The sequence below is a fragment of the Melanaphis sacchari genome, unplaced genomic scaffold (genome assembly GCF_002803265.2).
Source record: "Melanaphis sacchari strain LSU unplaced genomic scaffold, SCAv2.0 Contig0_pilon_pilon, whole genome shotgun sequence".
Classification (NCBI taxonomy): Eukaryota; Metazoa; Arthropoda; class Insecta; order Hemiptera; family Aphididae; genus Melanaphis; species Melanaphis sacchari.
Window position 1 is genome coordinate 11,480,514 of NW_020270366.1, and position 22,971 is coordinate 11,503,484.

The 22,971-nt window shown below is 27.2% G+C and overlaps 2 protein-coding genes across 2 annotated transcripts in view; both read right to left on the bottom strand.

The window, feature by feature from the left end:
- Positions 1-388: 388 nt before the first annotated feature.
- LOC112598909 (DDB1- and CUL4-associated factor 10) lies at positions 389-8,623 on the bottom strand. Its single transcript, XM_025349322.1, has 8 exons — positions 7,464-8,623; positions 5,816-5,929; positions 5,078-5,275; positions 4,825-4,999; positions 4,271-4,420; positions 4,024-4,199; positions 3,782-3,963; positions 389-2,333 (listed from the first exon to the last, which is right to left on the bottom strand). The coding sequence occupies exons 1-8, from the start codon at positions 7,706-7,708 to the stop codon at positions 1,657-1,659; spliced, it is 1,917 nt and encodes a 638-aa protein (XP_025205107.1). The 5' UTR covers positions 7,709-8,623; the 3' UTR covers positions 389-1,656.
- A 6,779-nt stretch (positions 8,624-15,402) lies between these two features.
- Positions 15,403-22,971, bottom strand: part of LOC112591211 (protein Skeletor, isoforms B/C) — a 33,518-nt gene continuing 25,949 nt past the window's right edge. The window contains exons 7-14 of the mRNA XM_025334961.1: positions 21,412-21,511; positions 19,597-19,799; positions 19,060-19,258; positions 18,035-18,183; positions 17,796-17,964; positions 17,498-17,691; positions 17,155-17,382; positions 15,403-16,873 (exon numbers count right to left, since the gene is read on the bottom strand). Of these exons, the coding sequence (XP_025190746.1) occupies positions 15,503-16,873; positions 17,155-17,382; positions 17,498-17,691; positions 17,796-17,964; positions 18,035-18,183; positions 19,060-19,258; positions 19,597-19,799; positions 21,412-21,511 (2,613 nt within the window). The 3' untranslated portion in view covers positions 15,403-15,502. The remainder of the gene's footprint in view (positions 16,874-17,154; positions 17,383-17,497; positions 17,692-17,795; positions 17,965-18,034; positions 18,184-19,059; positions 19,259-19,596; positions 19,800-21,411; positions 21,512-22,971) is intronic.

Below are 22,971 nucleotides of genomic sequence, written 5' to 3' on the forward strand. Positions count from 1 at the left end.
TTTTATATAAGTATGCATATTATATTTATCTAATAATATCATGTTTATGGTTATAAGGCTATTAACAACTTGTATTATATTTTAAAATAATAAACAATATACACGTTGATTCGCGCTTTACAAATGTTTTATTTTATTAAACATATCAGAGCGTACAAAGGGATCATTTAATGTCACTAAAACTAATACAATAAACCTTCAAAATGGATAAAAACAAAAACAAAATCAACAGTGCAGAGGAATAGAAGAGTGACCATTAAGTGTTTGAAAGGAGTAAACACGAGACAGTATTGAAAAAACGAATAATGCGTAATTTATATATTACTACACATTATAGTATATATGTTAATGGTATATGTACATATAGCACGTACTATGATACAATTTGTATAATTTTTTATATTGCTCTGGATACAAATATTTAATAATAATAATAATTAATTTTGATATAGTATTTAATCCCCTATTTACATTAACACGAGGTAATTATAATGAAAAAAAAAAACAATACATAATAATTTACATTATTATTGGAAAAATAATGTTACAGAGAGAGCCTAACAAAATATTCTCAATTGTAAGCATCAATAACATTTACTATTTAGACGAAACAAAAATTATTTTTAAGGCACCTTATATAATTATAAGACAAAGCTAGAATGCACTTACCCGAGATTATTATAATAGTAACATTAGGTTGTAATTTTTTTACCAAAAAGTTCTTTTATCATAGGTTCGACGTCGGAAATAAATCAACTGTTATTAACAGTGTTATCGAAACAAATTATGAGATTTAATATTTTTTACGATAAGCAAATATTTTTGAAGCCCATATCAATTACATTGATATTATAAATGTTTTTGAACTTTTTAAAATACTAATTGGTCTGGGAGATACATGATCCATTCAGTTAAATGTTTACTAAAACTTATTATATCAAATTGTAAAATTTTATGGAAACCGAGTTTATTGTTGTACTACAAATAAGCCACTGCATTATTCTTAAAGTCTAGTATTATAGAAAAAATTTTGTGTTGCAAAATGTACAACAGTTAGAAATTGTCTAGATAAATAAATTATACTATTGCAGTCACTTAAACTTTTTTTAAAAGACAGACAAGAATAAATGAATTTTACATAGTCTCTTACTAATTGAGCACACATTTTTTGCGTACAAGTGACTAACTTTGTATATAGTTCATTAAATCCATATGAAAAAACTACTCATTTGGTATATATTATAGTCCGCGACACAATAATTGACCAGTAACCCTAGTCATCCAACCGCCATAGACCAGCCATTAGCTATGCATTCTGAAACTCCACGGCAACATTGCAATGTTTATACAATAGGCACATAGCTTATGTTTTTTAAAACCACTGATTGGAAAATGGCTGCCAGGCACACTGGTCATTGGTCAGTTTTTGTGTCACAGACTTTAGATCTTAAATAATGTTTACAAATATAATCGCTGACATATTCAATACAAATAACATTTAAACATGAGAAGATATGTTGTCTTTATATGTTCTATAGATACAGTGGCATAAGTTTTTATGTTAAAACAAACAATAAACATATTATTCAAATCTAAAATTGTAGATTATTATAAATAAAAAACATAACATACATACAATATTAAAGTCATTAAGTATTATAGTCTCGGTTGGTACCAAACGATTCGACCAGCTAAACAACCAGATACGAGTAAAGGATGGACCGGCGAAAATTTGGTACAAAGTACAATGTTAGCATGAGAAACGTTTGTACCAATTTCATGAAGTTTTACACCTGGCAGTTTTGGAAGCAAAGTAGATAATTCATCACAATTTGGTGAAAATGATAATAGTCTAACCCCATGACTAAAGGGCGAGCATATAATACGCCCATCACTAGAATAACAGAGTTCTTTGATGTACCCTCTACCCACATTTGCCTCTTCAATAAAATGTGTAAGACGGTTAAAATTTTTATGTATTTTATGATTATGGGGAACCTGAAATCTATTCATACAATTCAGAACATAGTTGTTACGACGTTGCCTATTGCCAATAAACACCACAGTATCTGTACCAGTTCCTACTTCTACGGTATTACGTCTACTTGGCCGAGTGATATCAATTCTAGAACTTGAGGATAAATAACCACGCATTCTAATATCAGGTGCACGATTACCATTCCGATTAAATAATACTGTGACTAATCGCTCTGAAGAGGCATCATCATCTGCTATTATTTCCTCTACGTCGTCTTGGTCTTGATCTTGTAATCCAGTTGCACTACGTACGATCCGTACACCAGAATATGTTCCTAATATTCGCTCTCGTCCTTCTGAAATATTATTTTTAAATATTGATTATAAAGTAGTATATAAAATCAATATTTTAAAAAGAATATGATTAAAACACTTTGTTGTCTCAGAATATTATCTTATTTACATATTTCATCATAATAATTATTCTGTATTTTATAATTTCTCAAAATCCAAATTTGAGATTAATAGTAAAATTGAAAGAATATCATGCAAATTCTTACTTTTCAAAACTTTAAACACTTATTTATATTTATCTTATTTGTTCAATTTAAAATGTAAGTAATAAATACACTGTATACAAATTGTATAAAAATAAAAATAAAAAGTAAATCAATTTAAGTAATTATTTATTTAACAATTTAAAAATATGAAAGGTTTAACAATCAGATGTGTAAATCAATAATATTCTGAAATAAGAAATAGTTTTATAAAATTAATCTATAGTCTGTTCAGGTTAGGAGTGAACCACTACATGTAGACTGAACTACTGCCCAACAGACCCACCTGCAGTATAAGCTATTTACGTGTAAAAGCATGTATAAATATGACCAATATAATATGGTTTACTCATAATCTGAATAGACAATATAAGTAAGTACTGGTTTATTATTGCTTGACTTATTATTAACTAGGGGAATAACTGTAATTTATCAGTAAACATTTTCAATTTTATATTAAAATAACAAGATCGATCTGATCGATATCTAAAGGATTACAAAGAAAAAATGTGCAATACTTGTCTTAATAATTGATAAAAAAAAAAAATGTATAAGATCTCTGTGTAGTGTTAAGTAAACTTCATTATTGAGTAATTCACTGAAATGTATGTGTAAAATTTTAATTCAGTTATAAATAATTGCACATTAAAAACGGTTCTGAGCTAAGGCTGTCTATATTACTAGGTAAATTTAATGAGATGTTTTTTGATATTGCTATTAAAGTAATTTATTTAATTATAATAGGTTAATTTAATTTCTGAAAACAGAATTTATTTTATTATTATAATAGTATAGGTATATTAATATTATTTAATGTTGATTTCAACATTTTTATCAGTATAGTCTTACCATTAAACAGAGTGAAAAGGTTTGTGATATAAAATATAATATTATAAGCAAGTTTCAAGTCTTCACAAATAATATTTTTGAATTACAAAAAATAATTAAAATTGTTATTTTTTAATTAAATACCTACCTAATGTTATTCAAATTTGAACTTCTAATGTCTAGTCTATATTAAAATTTATAATAAAATATTTATTTTTTAGATTTTTTGGATACAATATGAGCTATTTATGAGAAACCTTGTTGCTGTAGTTTTAGTACTAAATATTTCTCACTCTAAGTCATAATTTATGGATAATGTGAGTTGTAAAATTAATTAACATAATTGAATTGATTAATAAAAAATAGTACTTATAAGTAAATATATTTGATTTTAATATTTAATAGTATACTATACATGCCTGATAAATATCTTAAACTTCTTATGCGATTACCACTATTGACATTCATCATCGCTTCCCATAAGTCAGCTTGGCGGTTACCTCTTGTTGGTCCTAACACAGAAAATGGTATCATACTACTTATGCCAACATTTATATCTCGAGGAATCACAACATGTGTACGTCGGTGAAGTCTTCCCTCCCTAAAAAATGGAAAGAAATGTATAATTCACTTTCAAAATGTATTTTTAATTATTAATTACATTGGGTCGTCAGCTAAAGAATGTTCTAATGAGTTTGCTTCTTCAGAATTTAGTTCTTCAGGTTCATTTTGTTGTTTAGGAACAGCAAAGTCTTGTATATCATGTACACATGTCCATTCAGATTGTTCATCAGTGGTAACATTTCTGCTTAATACATTCCAACCTTGTGGATGCACCTGATGATAAAATATTTATAGATTAAATAATTTAGATAAAAAAAGTGTGTATATATAAATAAATGTATTACCTGGATAGAAGATATTATTTCAGCATCATCATTTCTTGGAAAATCTACAATGAATTCAACACGATTTCGTTTACGAGTAAACATGTGTGTGTGTGCAGCTGCATTAGGAATGGTAGTTTTACTCAGTTGCATCAAACGATACATATTTGGCTAGACATAATATTAAACAGTATTTAAAATATTGATAAAATGAAAAAGTAGAAAAATAATTTTAAGTAAGTTTTAATTTTATACTAAGCTCTAAGCAAATAAGTAATAATTTTTGTGAAATTATTTATTGTAAATATTATAAAAAACAAATATTTAAATTATGATATTAAATATAGAAATTAGGTATATATTTAGAATATAATTATATATTATTTTTCTTATCAAATTAATTAATGTTACTATAGTTATTAATTTTAAGTATAAAAATTCATCTGGAAAATTTCTAGCCCATTATTAACACAAGGTTATTATTAATTCAATAAATAATTTTGCTTAAATTTAAATTGCACTATTATGCTAAATAAAAAAACTTATAATATAGATATTTTATACACAAAAATTACTTTGAATCCTTGAATATCTGCACCAAGTGTTTCCAAGTCTAAATTATTTATAAGTAATATGAAGCCACTTGTTGTACAAATAATTAACTTGCTAGAATCAGGAAGAAGTTTAATACGCATAAGCCCATTAATGTGACATACAGAGTTATTAGGAACTCTTCCTTCTTCTGAGTAACTACATCAAAACAAATAATAGTTTTTGTTAAATACAATTCATGAATATTTATTACTGACAGACAAAAAATATTTTTACCTATTAATATCCCATGTGTAAATTTGCCCATCAAATCCACTAGAAACAAGTAAATTGTCTTTTGCTGAATATTCAATACTTTTTACCCAATTGCAATGCCCTCTCAATACCCTAATATTGTCTTTAAGATTTCGAACATCCCATAATGCTATTGTTGTATCATCACTACAAGTTGCAAACATTCTAGAATCTAAAAACCTAAAATAAATAATAGATACATAATTTAAATAACTAATATAAAGAAAATACATTTAAAAACTTTATAAATACACATATACAGTTAAATGTAATAAGATAAAAATTAAATTAAATTAATATTATTAAACTATCAAAAAAATGTTTTTAAATTTTAAAAATTGTATTATTTTTAACTCTATTTTGCTGCAAATTAATATTTAAAGCAAAATATTAATTTATTAATATAAAAAAAAAAGTGATATAAATGTAAAAATATAAAGATGTTCACATAAGTTTGCTTGGATTTATTTTATTTATAGATAAAAAAAACAAATGTTGACGATAGGTAAGGTTAATTTTAATTTCCAATTATACATAATTTCATAGAATAAATATGTTTATAATTAGGTACTTAAATGAAAACAATTAAAATATTGTATCATAAGACATAAGTTATGTTTTCTTTTAGCTATAATAATATACATAACAGGATACTTTTCCTATGTTTAACTTTTTTTTTATAAAAAGAATATTATAGAATTACAAATATTGAGTACTTACTTTATACAATTAACACAATCATTATGTGCTTTTTTTATTGATGTTATATACTTTTGAGTTACAGGATCAAATAACATAATGCTTTTTTTTTCACATGCTGCTGCCAATATTTTTCTAGAAAACATGGTGAATTATCATTAAATAATTTATTCTTATTATTTATAAAACATTAAAAATTTTAAAAAATATCATAATTTGCAATTTTAACTTGTTTTATAGAAAATTATATTTTTATAATAAACCATATATAATCAGGTATATTAAATTTATTTTAACTGTAAGATTTATAAAAATATTACTATGACTAAAAATGTTTTAACTAAAGGTTAAGGTTATTATTAGTATTAGTCATTTGATGATGTATAAATATATAAATATATATATATATGAATACCTCTATTATATATATAATTGACCATGATCGGAAAGGTTATTAGTTTTTTTTTTAGAATATTTAAATGATATAATAACAATAATAGCATGTGGATTAGGTATCATCAAAAATCATATATTTATTAATTCCCAATTTAAAATTTAAAAACATGTTTTAAATGTACTTACCAAACACAGATCTAATACAATGATAATACAGAAATAGTTGTAAACAAATTTATAGAAGTTTTAAATATTGAAAAAGGAAATAGAAAATGCTCCTAATAGTATTTTCTAAAAGATTTAAAATTAAATTGTTTACAGTTTTTTAAATATATCTTTATAAAATTCCATCAATAAATAGTTTCTTCAATAAAGACTCCTAATCCATCACTTGTACTAATTCACTAACTGTATACACTGCTATGTATATCTACAATTATCAAAACACTGAATCAAAACAAAACAAAAAGGGCTTGATAATACAACTGCTTTTTTTATTATTATTGAAAAATAGAAGGAAAAAGACAAACTATACACATAATTTATACAATAAGTAATTGGGATAACAATAGTAAATAATACTAAACATAACATGAGTCACTTGATAGGGGAAGTCACCCACTGGTAATAATTCATAAAAAATTTCTTAGATTAAATTATTAATCTAGGTGTGAAGAAAGTAATTGTATAGTTCTAAGTTTTTTTGTCAGAGTATTAAGTAGCAATTTCAGTTTCTTTTCAGTCTGCATGAAGAATGATCAGAGATAAGATTTGAGGACATTTTTTGAATTAAGGAGTTGATATTTGTAGGCAGTTTTATGTAATAAGATTTGTAGTGGTGCTTTGAAAGAAAATTTACTGTTTCTATTTGTAAGTTGTTAATTAAAGATAGATTTGTTATGAACAGGGTGCACCAGTGATGGTACAAAGGGTTATATCTTGGAATGACTGGATGGGGTGAATGTTTGAAGATTTGGCTGGCTCCCAAATTTGAATAACATAGGACCAAAGTGGTTTAATAGTGAAAGTATTTTTAATTTGAGTTTGAGTATGGACTTAGGAGAGGTCGAAAAGCTGGAGTCTGCTATTCATGATTTTTCTTACGTTTTTGAGGCGAGAGCACCAAGTTAGACGTTTGTCAAGTAAAATGTCAAGATATTTAAGAAACATATTGTGATAGCATTGACACACCAATTATGTACAACTAATTGGCCATAAGAATAATAACTTTGAGAATATTTTAAAAAAGGTAAAAAATAGATAGAATGCTTACCCATCTGGGGAGAATTCCAAATTAAATATACCAGCAGGATTGGTGATGTCATTGTTTGAAACATCGTATTCCCACTTAGCGATGGGATATATGGATGTATACATTTCGCAGTGTAAACGACTTTGATCACCATACTTGGGTCTGAAGCCATACTCACGATTACGCAAATACGTGTCACGGAAGTTAGAGGTACGTCTGCGTTTGACGCTCTGTAAACCATCCGGATCGTAATATGTCGTACTCATGACGACGATGACGACAGCGACGAGGCTGTTAATGCATACGATCAACGTACATGAAACCAAGCGCCAAATAGTTGGGACAGACGAATCACTGCTAAGTGTACTTAGCGAAATCAAAACTTTTCAAAAATTGTCGACGACAAGTGGGTTCACGACTCGTGACAAAGGAGAGGACTAAAAACAAACGATAATCTCGCAAAATGGTCGCGGTAAGGGGTTCGACGTTAACTTTTCATGTTGAGCGTACCAGCAATATCGACTTTGCGCAATAGAAATCGAGAGTAAGACCAGAGTAGTGGCTATCAGCGAAAAAATAATATAACTTTTCGTTATCAACGGTACCGTGTCGTTATCAGTTTATCAAAATCGCGATCCGATGGTGCGTTTCGTCGCCCGTCAGTCGTCCATACGACCGTACTACAATACTCCCATGGTCCACGCCGCCGCCGCCGCCGCCCATGCCGTCGAAATCGAAAACAATCTCGAACGTGTGAAACGTCGACGACAATATTATTTATAACGATTACTAAATTTGTTGCCTATACCGATCTACGAATAATTATTACGGTCAACACGCTCGGAAATGTATACAAACAACGACGACGAAATACCACGGGAAACACGCGCCGCCGATTCGTCGACGAATTGAGCACGTTCGTCGGTGGGTCGATTCGACGCTGTCACGCCGATTGGAGGTGGCGTGCGCCGTCCACTACTATCCACAAAACCGCGACCGAACGGAGCGGAGTGTACTGTTTCCCGTTTGATTCTCGACAACAGCTGCGACCGCGACGACGGCGGAGTCGGTGAAAATACGCTTACGCAACACGCGACGAGCCCGACGGACGTGTGCGGCGTACGCCGTGTCGCAATCCAATAGCAATATTAATAATAATACTGTAATAACGCCCGCGACGAAGACGTCGTCGAACGCGTCGTATTTTCAGGCGTAATGGAATATCGGGGTCGCGGCACGACAAACGGGGCGATCGGGTCGTTTAAAAAATCTATAAAGTATATTAAATAAAAACCGTCGGGGCCGTATCGACGCGGATGGGTAATCGATTTTTTCGTGCGCCAAACGAGTTTGGGCGACTACTTGTTTTTTCGAGGATCGTCGAAAACAATGTTTTGTTATTACCGCGGCGCGGAGAGCGAAAAAAAAAACGCCAAATTGGAAAGTGTGGCGCGTTTTAACCGACGTCGCGGATAATATATTGTATTATTATTTATTATACTATTCATGCACGCTCGCCGTGCTGTGTGTTACGACTGCGATGTACCATGTACGCGCAATATTGTATTAATTATTTATAATTATTTTTTGGTCACGCTGAAATACCAATAATTGTTCTTATTATTGCTAATTAGTAATTACTAATTTGATGATAAATTCCGGTTATTTACTATTATTGTCGGCACGAGTAGGGGTTTCCGTTGATCGATCGGAACAACAATAATATTAGCTATAGGTATATGAACGCCGTTGCACAATGCGCCCGCCAATAAGTTTATAAATACAAACATTGTGATCGTGAGCTACACGCCGACTTCCAATGTCGACTTTGCCGTATTTATATATCCGATATCGAACAGCTTTGGCGCGGTACCCTTTACCCGTAAGCCACTCACACATAATTTAATATAGTTGTTATTATCTATGTTTGTTTATTTATCTATAACTGTTGAGTAAGATTTAATATTTTGATTTCTCTATATTCGTTATTGGCTGTTGCAAGTTGCAATATTTTCAAAACTTAATTGTTATAATTGCATAGAACTGAATGAGCATCACGAGTGAATTTATCGATACACATAAAACCGGTGCAACAATTTAACTTCGGGACTTCGAAAATATTTTGAAAAATAATATTCTGCAGATTAAAGAGTGATGAATGATGATAATATATAATGCTAAAAAGGTCTAGGATTCCTGAGATATAATTTTAATTATGAAACCCATGTTCTTATTCTTAACGACGTTTATAAGTTCAGTTTATAATTAATGCCCTTTTATAATGTGATATGTGTATTGTATAACTGTATAAGCTGTGTCCACACCTAGCAAACATATACGTCTGAGGAAACATAATTTGTTAAATGTTTGTTGAATAGTTTTTCAAAAAAACATACATTTTATTTATTCACTTAAATATTTGCTCATTTCATTAATCTACCAATTATAATTATAGCTTCTGCAGAGCAAATTGCGTGTGTAGGAGCTACGTTCATAATTATTCATAATTACTATAAAAATTAAAATAAGTATAGAAGTAAAAGACGATGGTGAGTATTGAACAAATAAGAAATAAGATACTGGCTACCAACTAACAAATATTATATCATTTAAATGTGTAAAATAAATACAACGTATTTCTACAAAATGTGCATTAAGAGTATTATGACTGATTAGTGATTCGTCCAATTCGACTGATTCATTTATGGCTGGCCAGCTATCGGTTTTCCTGTTTTTATTTAAATATATATAAATAGTACTTGGGCACTTAATATAAGCAACTGATATTATTTGGATTATGTTGATTAAAAACTGATATAGAAGGTTTGCGCTTGTCTTCAAAATTTCCAGATTTTATTATTAGCGTAGGTACGAGTTTCCTATACATAATAAAATGTTCACAAATAGCTCATGGGTATTATTAGTTTTATTTACGAATAATAATTACTGTTTATTTTATATTGATTAAAGATAATTCAGTAGTGGTTTTGAATGTTTTGAATTATTGACTTCAAGAAGAGAGCGATCACTCCTCCCCAAGTGTATACTGTTACCTCAAATTAAAAAATAATACATAGATATTAAATAAACAAGTTATTTGAAATAACTTTCAAAAAATGAATGCCATAATGTTCGAATAATTAGCGAACAATTTTATTCAGGATATTGATGAACAAAATTGTTTTGAACACGTCTATATCGATTATCGACCAAACGTTTGTAAAATGTTAATTAGGTGTGGATGCTATATTGTACCTATAAAATACTTCTCTGGATCTCGAACCTCTTTAATTATGTCTTAATCCTTAGAAGTGGTTAAATAGAGCAATAATAACGAATGAATAGGATTAATATAATATTGTAATCATCATAAGGATTTGATATTATTAAAACATTACCTTGGTTAATAATAGGTTGGCATATTATTATTTATGATAAATTATAACATTTTAAACCACATTTCACACGTTGTTGCTGCATAATTCGTGATATAACCAATAGAGTATAGAACTAGGTTATTTTTTTTATCATAGAATTATTGTTACTTATTTGGTATTGTGATTTGTGAATGGATGAGTGGGGTATATATTGTATACACAATATTATAAATACTTCGGAAGGACATTGTATCACATTTTCAAACCTTAAATATTTAAATAAAATTGAAAATGAAATTAAGTTTTAAATATAATATAGAATTTTGAATCTGTATCTACCAAAGTCTAAAGTAAAATATATATTCGTATTTTTATCTATAATTAATAATTATTAACTACAACCTAATAGATAGTGTTCTGTGTTATAATATGATAATTATGAAATTAGACAAAATAATAGCTTATTATATTATAGCTTTAACATCTATATAAATGAAACATTAAATATTTAAATCTATGAATTACGAAGAGTAAGTCTCGGTTAGATGGTTTTATACAAAAAAAAAAAAATAATTAATTTTTTCATAAATATTTTAATTACATGGTCCATTAATTAAAAAATGATTATTTAAGAACAGCCGTTATGAATTATGATTATACTTCAACAAATGTACTGAAATAATATTAATTACAATTGAATTTCCTTGAGTGGGATGAAATTCAATCACTGCAGAATGAACGGGGAAGTAAAAATTAATTTATTCGTCTATTGATTTTACACATTTTAGTCATATTATTTATCAATGAAACTTGAATGAGTATGTTATAAACTACACAATCGTGTAAAAATAAATGCAAAATTATTTATATCCATCGCGACTATCTTGTATTATTAATAAATGGAGTGTATTGAATAATTCATATTTGTTTGGACTTAGGTGATAAATATTGTACATTGTACATATAATACATATACAAGTATATATATGCTGTATTAAAATAATTTGTCAATTTGTCTACGGTTTAAAAAAAATTAATATTATAATATACTGTGCGTTGCGGAGCATAATAATATTATGTAACCAAAGTATTATACTTTAATATTACTACAATCTACAGATTTGGCTAAAATACGTTTTTCCGTGCCATTGCATTTGAATAATTTGTGAAAAAGTTCGCTATATAATCGAACTGTTTTTCGTTTATGTTTGTTGTGCGACAATTCGTGAATAAGGCAGTTCTTACTTTAATGAAAAATTTACATCAATTTAACTATCTAAAATGTATTATTATAATAAAAAATTATAATTTTATTTATGTATAAAATAGTGAGCTTTGTAATGGAATTTTTTTTTTACCACTTTTGTATATTTTTGTTGCTTCAAAATTTGAAAAATTGGACACTCGCCCTTTTTGAATTTTCATGGATTAATCAATCTAATTACTTATTGGTAGTTTAGTTCTTATGTACCAACTAGCGTGTCAAGGTCTGAGTTCTAACGGGTCAATACTCGATACGTATCGCTAAAATATCGTACAATTTGTACATTAGTACATGCAACTTTCTGAACTATCGATTTTGAGCCCATACGTATCGTTAATACACCTATATGGCTATACTCGTATTTCTTCCTTAAAAAGTTGAATTGTACCTTACGTGTTCTACTATTACAGCGATCGAGCAATTGTTTTTGGTTTTCAGTACCTACCGTTAATTATTTTTCTCACGCTCACACTTAGGTGTCGGCGTGTCGCATAATATAACTTTATTGTTTACTCCGAATTTTCATAACAACGGTGTATCATCGTTTGAAACCGATTTTTGGTAGGTATACCACGACAAATCTACATATTGCACTTTTTTATAAGATTGTCACTACTCAAAAATTAAGTTTTAATAAAATTCAATTTGAAAATATTATTTGCTTTCAAAGTCTCAAATGATTATATTTGAAGCTTTAGTTTTAATTCTTTAAATTTACCAATGTTACCCAAAGCTTATTATTTTTATATTAATTTACTTATTCTACTTAGTTGAAGCACAGTTAGACATAGGAAAATGAGGTTATAGCACTTTCGGAAGAAGCGGAATAATAAAATTGCCATATTTAGTTTTGTGTCGCCACATTATTAATTAATTGTCATATAACTATAATCAATACTGTCATCATTAAGATTTTAGGTAATAAAACTAAAGGTGATAAATGATAATATTCATTACTGCCATAAACTGAAATGTTGCAGTTTTTATTTTTTCGTGGATAGACACCTAGTTGAGAATTTTAAGCTGAAATGCCTCAAATTATTATGAAGCAACCATAATTTTTCATGTTAATTATTCAAACAAACATACAATTGTTAACAAAACAAATTCGACAGAAAAAAAATCATACTGAGGAAATGGTGTACATTTGATTACTTATCTACGATTGTCGTAATCTCTTGTTGTCATCTGTTACGACTAAAGGTATATGGTTTCGTTTCTGATTGAAAATTTTAAAACGAGATTTCGGGACTCGGCGATTTTGTTCACACCTGTCGTCGTTCGTGACGATGTCTATCGATCACCTTACATCGGATATAAATCTGAGTGTACGTTTATCTTTAACTCGAATTCTGATGCACAATTTATTCTTATTATCAGTCGTCAACAATTACGTTTTACCATAATTTTATGCTTAAAAACGTATACAACATGTTCAATAAGTTAAAAAAAAAGTGGCCAGGATTTACATTTGTTTTCGATTTACCACTTAACCTGTACTATCAAATATTAGCATCCCAAATTTATATGATTGCCAATGGTATAGGACCTATGTTATAGGTCATTGGACTTGTAAGGTATCACAAAAACTATGTGTTTAATAAAAAAAATTAAATATTTTATAAAATTTAAACATGGAATCTTCTTTGGAAATCACTCTAAATGATTATATTTTTATAAATTATAATGTTTTAAAATATAATTTATAAAATAAAATAATGAACTTGGATTTTGTATTTTTGATTTATACAATAAAAATGATAAGTTTGTTTAGAAATAAAACAAATATATTCAAAATTGTTATATTTGAGATATTTAAATCAAGTTTAAATACTTTGCACGAATAAATTATAACTATATAACATTTTTCTTAATCAAAATTGTACTAAATTAAAAATAACTGGTGACTATGATAAATTTTTTAGATTATTATTTTTTAAATAATAATATGTTAGTTAAAAATGAGTAAACCACTGTTTGACATAATTTTTTTTGCAATTTGTTTATCGCTTTTATACTTGAAGGTTGTTGAAAGTATACCAACTGTAGTGAAAATTGAAAAATGACCGTTTTGAAGTCCCGAGTCAGACAACATTTTTGATCTAAAAAGTTTCTACGTACAACTTTCAGAATACTCCTTCTGATCTAAATTAGTGATTATAAAAGTATAAAAAAATAAAAACTCATCAACTGGGTTGATTCAACTCATCTTTGTAAAACCTACTACACGTAATCACATTGTTAGAAATAAGTTTACGATTGTATTGTAATATATATAAAACGTAAAAATTAAATTACTGTTTTTTTTTTTTTTTTTTAGAGGAATTATGTTTATAATATCATAAATTGAACACAATATTTCCTAAACTTTTATAATGGTATTATAATACAATACTGCTTCAGAATGATTCATTAAGCATATTTACACTAATTTTTATTTAATAATAAATTTAGTCAAATTCTGATTTTTAGAATTTTTAAATAAGCTTTAGAACTATATTTTCAAATCTTTAGATTTTTATGTATATATAATTTAAGGAGTGACCTAATGTGGTGAATCCAACTTTTTTCGCAAACGAGAATAATGATAAAATAAATTGAAAAATGCATTTTTTGAAAATATTTATTTATATAAATCAAAATTTCAATCAGTAATTCTTGAATTAATAAAGTTTAGGTATACTAAGGATAATATTTTATAAGAGTTTTAGACGATTAGAGGCTTTAATGATTTAAAAATGAATCTCATTTTGTATCCACCGAATCAATTTATAGACTTAAATTAAGATGGGGTGATTATAATTTAAAAAAAAAAATTTGTATCGCCATTTAGCAGTAATAGGTATTTCTTAAATGACAAAAGTTAAGTATTTTAAAATATAATATTTAAGTATTCTTAAAAATCAAAGTATTAATGATTGATGACAAATGATAAACAAATATGTTTTCATAATATTAATGATTTCGTAAAATGTAATTAATGATATTTTATATTGTAGGTACAAATGAAAAATTGTTATTATTTATTTATTTTATTTTTTTAATCAATAGTAGTATTATTTAAATCATTCAAAATATAGAAGAATTGAAGTCTAAAATAAATAAATAGACATATTTTTGTATTTATAAACGTGTTACTTTAATGGCATAATTTAAGCCGAATAAAAAAAAAGTACTTATATTATAATGTAATAAACTATTAAACTTATAACAAATAGTTTTTTAAAAATAATTAAAGTGCAACAAACTAATAAGTAAATGTTTGTAAAAAAAATATATTTACTACTATATTTAATACTAATTTTTAATATAACATTATTTTATTTAATATAGTAAGTTTATGGTATAACGCCGATAGGGCAAATACGATGGCATTAATGTATAAAATATATAAATAGATCATTATCTACTATATATTATTATAAAACAAGTATTCCAGTAGTTTGATATAATTCCATGGTGTTTTCGGTGTTCGCTTTGTTTTTGTAGTTTACGTTTTCGGTTGTAGTGACAATCGTATTTTGTGGTTCCTTGGTGTCTTCTTTTGTCATGACGTCTTCGTGCTTAACCATAGGTTTTCTGGATATTAATTTTTTGCTCATTTTCTTTTCGTAATGCCTGACCGTCGCCGTTTCATCAAAATCGCCTACAGGGCCACTGATATCTTTATCAGACCTTTCTTGTAGAATACCACTACCACCGGGTAATATTGGTATAAAACCACCCTCAACTACCACGGTATTTGGGTTGAAACCACCTTGGGATTGGTGTTTTTGTACTTCGGTTTCTTGTCTGCTCTGAATTGGTATATATGATTGACCAGTTACTTGTTGAATTTTCGGGTGTTTGGATGAGGAATACGACACCGAAACAGACTGCGACACCGAAGTACTGGGTTGTTGGATTAGTGGTTGCTGTTGCTGATAAAACATTGGTTTTTGTTGCTGATAGAACATTGGCTGCTGCAGCTGTTGTGGTTGCTGTTGCTGTTGGAAATAATTGGGATAGACTGAGAGCATGGGCTGCGAAATAGGTGGCACCGGACTGTAGTTGCTTACTAAAGGTAATGGTGATTGTGTGTTAAACTTGTAAACGGGTTTCTTGAATACGACAGAATGATGAGCACCATTAGGCATGGGTCCATTTGGTGGTAACCTCTTACCCGATACCCTATAACCATGTTTAACAGCAACTGGCTGTTTAGGAGTGAAGACTATTTGTGACGGATGTTGGTCTGGAAGAATATTGGGTTGTACTTGGAAATTTGGAATGACCGGCTGTCTTATGGGTCTATAATTATTATTGTTAACATTATATGACGGTAACATATAATTATAAGTAGGAGATGTCACAGGTTGTGGACTGCCGTAATGAAATTTCGGCATATAAAACGGCACGTTCCCATATGTATAATTTGAGTTTGGATATGTGTAAAGAGTATTTTGTTGTAATGTAGTTGGCGGAAATTTGTAGTTATTATTAACAAATTGATCACGATTATTTGAAGACTTATAAAAATCGGTTTTAAGATTTTCTTCCAACGCGGTGGGAATTAATGGCATATTATACCCTTTGTGATCTGATTGTAAATCGATGTTATTCCTCAAAGGTTCATTTTTACTAAAATACTGTTTATTCTCAATATCTGGTTTCACTCTAGTTGTGTATTGAATGCTACCCCTAGACTGTAAATCTTCTGAAACAGGCGCACTATGCTCAGAGTTGGGCTGATCTTTATCACATGCATCCAATACGTTAATTTTCCAACCTAAGTGACGATGTGTAAAACACTAAAAAAACAAAATAATTAGTAAAAATGAGAAATTTTTTGAAATAATTTGATAAGCTTTTAACATACTAAAAAAAAAATAAAAAAATAAAATAAATAAAGTGTATAATAAAAATTATAATCAACTACATTTTTAATAAATAAAAATATTGAATTAAATAATATTATAACTGTTTCAAAATATTTAGTTAATTTACTGAATTTATAGACGAATTTGGGTTTTTTTTAAAAATAAATACGCAAATACTTTTATATTTTAAATTAATAAATTATATGAATTACTTGGTAATAAACGGTGTCTGGTGTGTCCGCATCTGGAGTCCATTGTACTATTCCAGGATCTCCGTTATCACATGCCAGGCTTAGAGTTCTTTGATAAGCTCCAAAGGAAACAAATTCATCTGCAGAAGGCTGTTGTGGATCTGGAGTCCAATTGCATAAACGACCAATACCTGTTGGGATTACTTCTCCTGATTTGCTAACGCTTACACCGGCAAATATTCGTATGTTCTGTTAAATAAAAGATTAAATTAATAAAAAGATAAATTATAAATACTGCACTTACATCAAGTGTAAATTAGTTTAATAAAACACGATTATAACGTGGGCACTAAAAAATAATTACATCTCTTTCTTCGGCTGTTTTGTAACCATAACCGCCAACAGGATCATCAGTAATATAAAATGGGTGGTATTTCGCTGGTATTTCTGGATCTAATCCACCTTCAACTACAAATGTGTATGTTTGTCCTCTAACGACATTTATTTCTGGTATGAGTAATCCGTTTATGTACCATGAAATTCCCCATCCAACGTGTCCTATGTAAAAATTTAATAAAACATTAGTCACTTATAATTCATAAATATAAGTGCTTACGTAGTTTATTTTTGTATTTTTATATAAATGATAAGCAATAACAGACCTGTAATAGCAGAATATCCGTGTTTTCCTCCCGTAGGACCCATTTGAGCATAGAAAACACCATCGTCTGGTTCGTAACATTGAATGGCTGGGATATCCCATGCAACATTCTTTTCTACCGGAGCAGGTTTGGGAACTGGACGAGGGCGAATTTTTTTAGTAGGGGTTACCTGAAAAATATATATTTGTACATGATAAGCTTACTTACCGGAATAAAATTTATATAAAAATCATATTAACCTCTTTTATTGAACTTTGACTGGTCGCAGTAAAATCTGATGAACTTTTTACGGTTGTAACTTCGTTATGAACTGTAACTGATTTAGTATCTGTATCTGGTATAGGGCAATTCCATTCTGGTAAACGGCCAAAATCAATTTTTATTGTTTCTGTAATAAATACAAAAATATATAAGTTAGTTTACAATCATAATCCTTGTACTAATAAGTTATAATTTTGAAAATAAATTATAAATAAAAATGTGTCAAAAATTATAATTTATTGTTTTTTAAATATTATAATTATTATCGATTATGTATTCATTTTTATAAGCTTTAAGATACTTTTTAGAATTCATAAAATATTAAAATTATGACAATCAAAAGAAAAAATAAGAACAACGTTTAATCATAAAAATAAAAGGGCCCCTTAAACTTTAGAAAAAATTTAAACTTATAGTATTAAGAACGTATGAAATGTAAGCCAAGAATAGTTATGATGTTTTTAGTGGGTTTTCCGGGGGTATAATACTTTGATATATTATATATATTACTTTATAAATTCAGTCGTTTCAGCCTATGGCGTACTAGGATTTTAAAAATAATACAGACTTCTGCATTAAATAAAATAATATATAGTAGGTAAATCAAGTATAACAATTTTTTTCTGCAAGGATTTATATGAAATGTGGGCATATTTAATTTGTTAGCGTCCACAATAATATAATGTTACACAAGAAAAATATGGTACAGTGACGGTTCTAATCTCGACGTGTATCCTTTGTATGCATATAACAATAGAAATACGGTTATTGAATGTGTTCGATGTCAATGTATGATTATGATTATCCGTGTATATACCAATATAAGTATAGATAGATACACAATACACAATAAAGTTCATTGGGTATGAATACGGATGTAATATGTATCATATTCACCAATATATCTTCATAAAATGATTATTACTTATAGCTTAAATAATAATAACAAAACATACTGATGAAAGGTTTAAATGTATAATGTTAGTTACTAATAAATAAATACCTTTTGAGAATATTGGATGATATGAAACCTCGTGTTTATCATTCAAAGGACCGACTGCCCAAATTATTGGTTGGCTGTTATTGGTTAATATTGGTAAGTCAAGATTATCTTTTGACTTTAATGGCCTCTGGTATGTGACTATCGAATATCCATTGACTATTGCCGCATTTAATAAACGAACACTTTCACCGGCCGGGCCCTAGGAAATATTATATTATTTTTAAATATATTTGTGTCACATTATTATGCACGTGAACAAACTTTAATCAAATCAGAAAATTTTAAATTATCAGTGTTAAATCAATATAAATTAGTTTATGTAATTGATGCTTTAATAAAATTTAATAATTTAAACTAGATTCAAACATAAGCTAACTTTATTATGTATGTATATACAGTATACACATAATATAATACAAATAATATAAATATAATACTAAGTACTAACTACTAATGATAAATGAACTTTAATAAAATAACATCCTTTCTTGAGAGAGCATCAAATATTTAATTATGTTAAATTTGTTATTTGTATACCTGAATATTTGAATCGGGACAACTACCGCTGACTTGTCCAGTATCTTGTTGTACAATGCACTGTGATTTATCCAATAAATAATAATCTTGAGCAAAGCCACTGATTGTGGTTTGATCTACTCCAGCTACAACTACGTCACCTCCAATCATGCGATTTGATGTAGGTGAACCAGATATACCAAAAGACATGTATTGGTTGATTTCTAAAAATCAACAGTATTTGCATTAAGTAATAATGAATTACATGACCAATACAATAAAAACGCTGAATTTTAAATGTAATTACGTTGGATAAAAATATTATTGAATTTAATGGAAGATGAGATATAAATTTTTTTTTTTGTCAAAAGTATTTTTGAATTGTATCTCAGGATATTACAATAGAATATTGATCATAAAAAATGGCATTAATAAAAATAAATAAAATATAAATTTATTCTTTTTTATTACTTATTTTGTATTAAAAATACATTTTTAATGAAAGTTTATTTAAAATTTTAATTTTATTAATGTACCAATATTGTTAAAAATACGGTATAGGCAAATAAAGTGTGTATTTTCAATAAATTTTACTGTGATTACTAATAAGTATAATATAATACTTACTATTATAAAATACGTATAACTAACTAGTAGTTAACTAATTGTTTATTACTAAGTAATTAAAAATAAGTAGATTTAATATTCTTGATTATTTTTCATTAGATATACAAGGTATAGAAACAAGATGGATAAATGTTAATTTATGTTTTAATTAAATTTAATCAATAGAAGCGCCTCACTTTTAGATACTGAACATTTTAAGATAATGACTTTTCTTAATAAATTTTACTTTCATTCAAAATGAGATTTCATGATAAATTTTTTAGGATAATTTTTAATTATTTATGGCACCTAGTAAAAATATACAATAAAAATAAACTATTATTCTATTTCTACCGAATTAGCTTATAATAATTAATAATTGCCTAATAAATAAAAAAAACCGGGCGCATTATATGAGAATAGTAAATCATGTTTAAAATTCACAACTTTGATTATGTAGTAGTTTGGTAGGAAAAGTGTGAGAAATATTGTTGATTAAAGCAATAATAATTCGTGATATGCCAAGATTGTGTAAGGTAATAACTAATATTAGATCAACGATTGAAAATCGTGACGATAAATATTTAAAAACGATTTTAATTTACTATATTAGTAGTTTTGTAAATAACATTTAAACTTAATTAAAATAAATACATATATATATTTTCAAATTTCTGTCGAAAATCAGATTAGTTATAGTCTATAGATAATAATTAATTAATATCAATATTCAATATTGACGATATTCTTTATTTTAGTATTTGTATGAAATGTTAAAGTATTTAGTTTGTAAAATACCCAAATTTTATTGTTTAAATACTTTAAAATATTTAATTAAATACAATAAGTTATAATTATTTTAATAAAAGGAATTATAATTTCATTTTAAAAATATAAACACAATAATCATTCCCTTTAGTTATTTCACCGCGTAGAGTGAATCACGGATTTCGTTTTCCTTTTATGTGCTTCAAATTTATTTTATATTCAATATTTTATTACTTGTACTTATTAAATACAACATATGTGCAATTTTGATATTCATTATGTTGTAAAAATATATCTTCTAATAAAACTTTTTATAAAATTTTAAAAATGTGGAGCTTATAATGCACGCATATTATTAAGAAATCGAGTTTTAAATTAAGATTAAAATCGAAACAAAAATCATGTACTTACCTATATTATATATTTAATAAATTACAAATCGTAATATTTTACATAACTTACCTAACTTAGCGACCAGTTGAACTACAATGCTATCACCTGCTATTGCCCAACGTACTTCGTATCCTAAAGGTTCATGGAGTACTTCACAGTTTAATTTTGACTAAAACAAAATAACATATATTGAAAATATGTATAATCATATTCTCATAATAATAAATAATGTTATATTTTAATGTATGTAGAATTAAACATGAATAATGTATATAAATCATAAATGTTTATATTTACAAACGATCGTGATGGAATGTACCTCATATGTAACAGCGCGCAGATATAATTTTCTATTTTAATATGATATATTATCATATGCATACTCGTTATTATCGTAATAAATATTTCTTAGATTTAATTGTATTAGCTGGCCATTATTTGTTTTTATTTTTTTTTATTTTTGAGTTGTATAAACTATATGTTGTATATTTGATGGTTCGTGAATTAAAAGCGTACATATTTAATTGTAAATAATATATCTTATGGATAACTGTTACATGGTATAATACATTATAGTATGATAAATGTAATACTACTTTGGGATTTTTTAACTGTATTATAATTTATTGCAGATATGTTGATAAAAGTTAAACATAATACATTGTTCACTTATTTAACACTGAGATGTACCTACACGTGTATATTGAGTTTTTTAACCTATCTAGGTTATAATAGTTTTTAAATATAATATACCTATCTAAAACATTTTACAACCATTATAAAGCTGTACAATTTTCAATTTAACCACATTTGTTTAGTACATAACAATCGACGAGCATTAAAAAAAAAAAAAAAAAAACCCCAAAATTAATTTAAGAGTTTATTTATAATATCGTGCTTGTATTTACATTTTTGACATTAATTGTTCACTAAACAAAAATTATGTTAATAATTACTATATTTTTGAGCAAAAGAGTGCTAAATTATATTTAGCATCTTATTTTGTCCCTATAATTTAGTATTATAGCCTATAGGTGTAGCATTATTACAAAAAGTTTACAAGGTATTTTGTTAGATAGACATACTTAATGTATATAAGTATTAAGTATATATATATATATATATATATAAATTACATTAACTTTTAAAAACTATTCCTTTACAGATATAGTTTTTCTTTTTATTATTATTCGCTTAATGTTTATAATTAAATACAATCGCAAAAGGACTAAAGAACATTAAATAAATAAAAAATTAATTTTTATTGACCGGCTATAGAAACCAGGAAAAATACAACTGTAGAGAAACTTTAGTGGAACAACAACTAATTTGTGTTTAATAGTATCTTTTAGATTAAACGTTGACTTGAATAAAAATTATATTTAAACAATCATTTTTCTTTTACTACGTTAAAGTTATAAATACTACAAAATGACTTCAAATACATTTCATTTTTTACAAAACTCTTAAGAAGAAATAAATAAATAAAATATTTTAAAAGTATACGAATAGCAAATTTTAAATCGTCGGACAATGGTAATAAGTAAAAATGTTTTAAGTACATAGACATATATCTACCTATCTGTCCATCTAGAGCGAAGGGGTATTTTATTTGAATTATTCATTTGT

Coding starts and splice junctions, on each gene's coding strand:
- LOC112598909 (XM_025349322.1), bottom strand. CDS start 7,708: ATGAGTACGACATATTACGATCCGGATGGTTTACAGAGCGTCAAACGC. Junction 5,276..5,815: donor GATTGTGTTAATTGTATAAA/GTAAGTACTCAA, acceptor TATTTATTTTAG/GTTTTTAGATTCTAGAATGT. Junction 4,200..4,270: donor AAATAATATCTTCTATCCAG/GTAATACATTTA, acceptor TTTTATCATCAG/GTGCATCCACAAGGTTGGAA.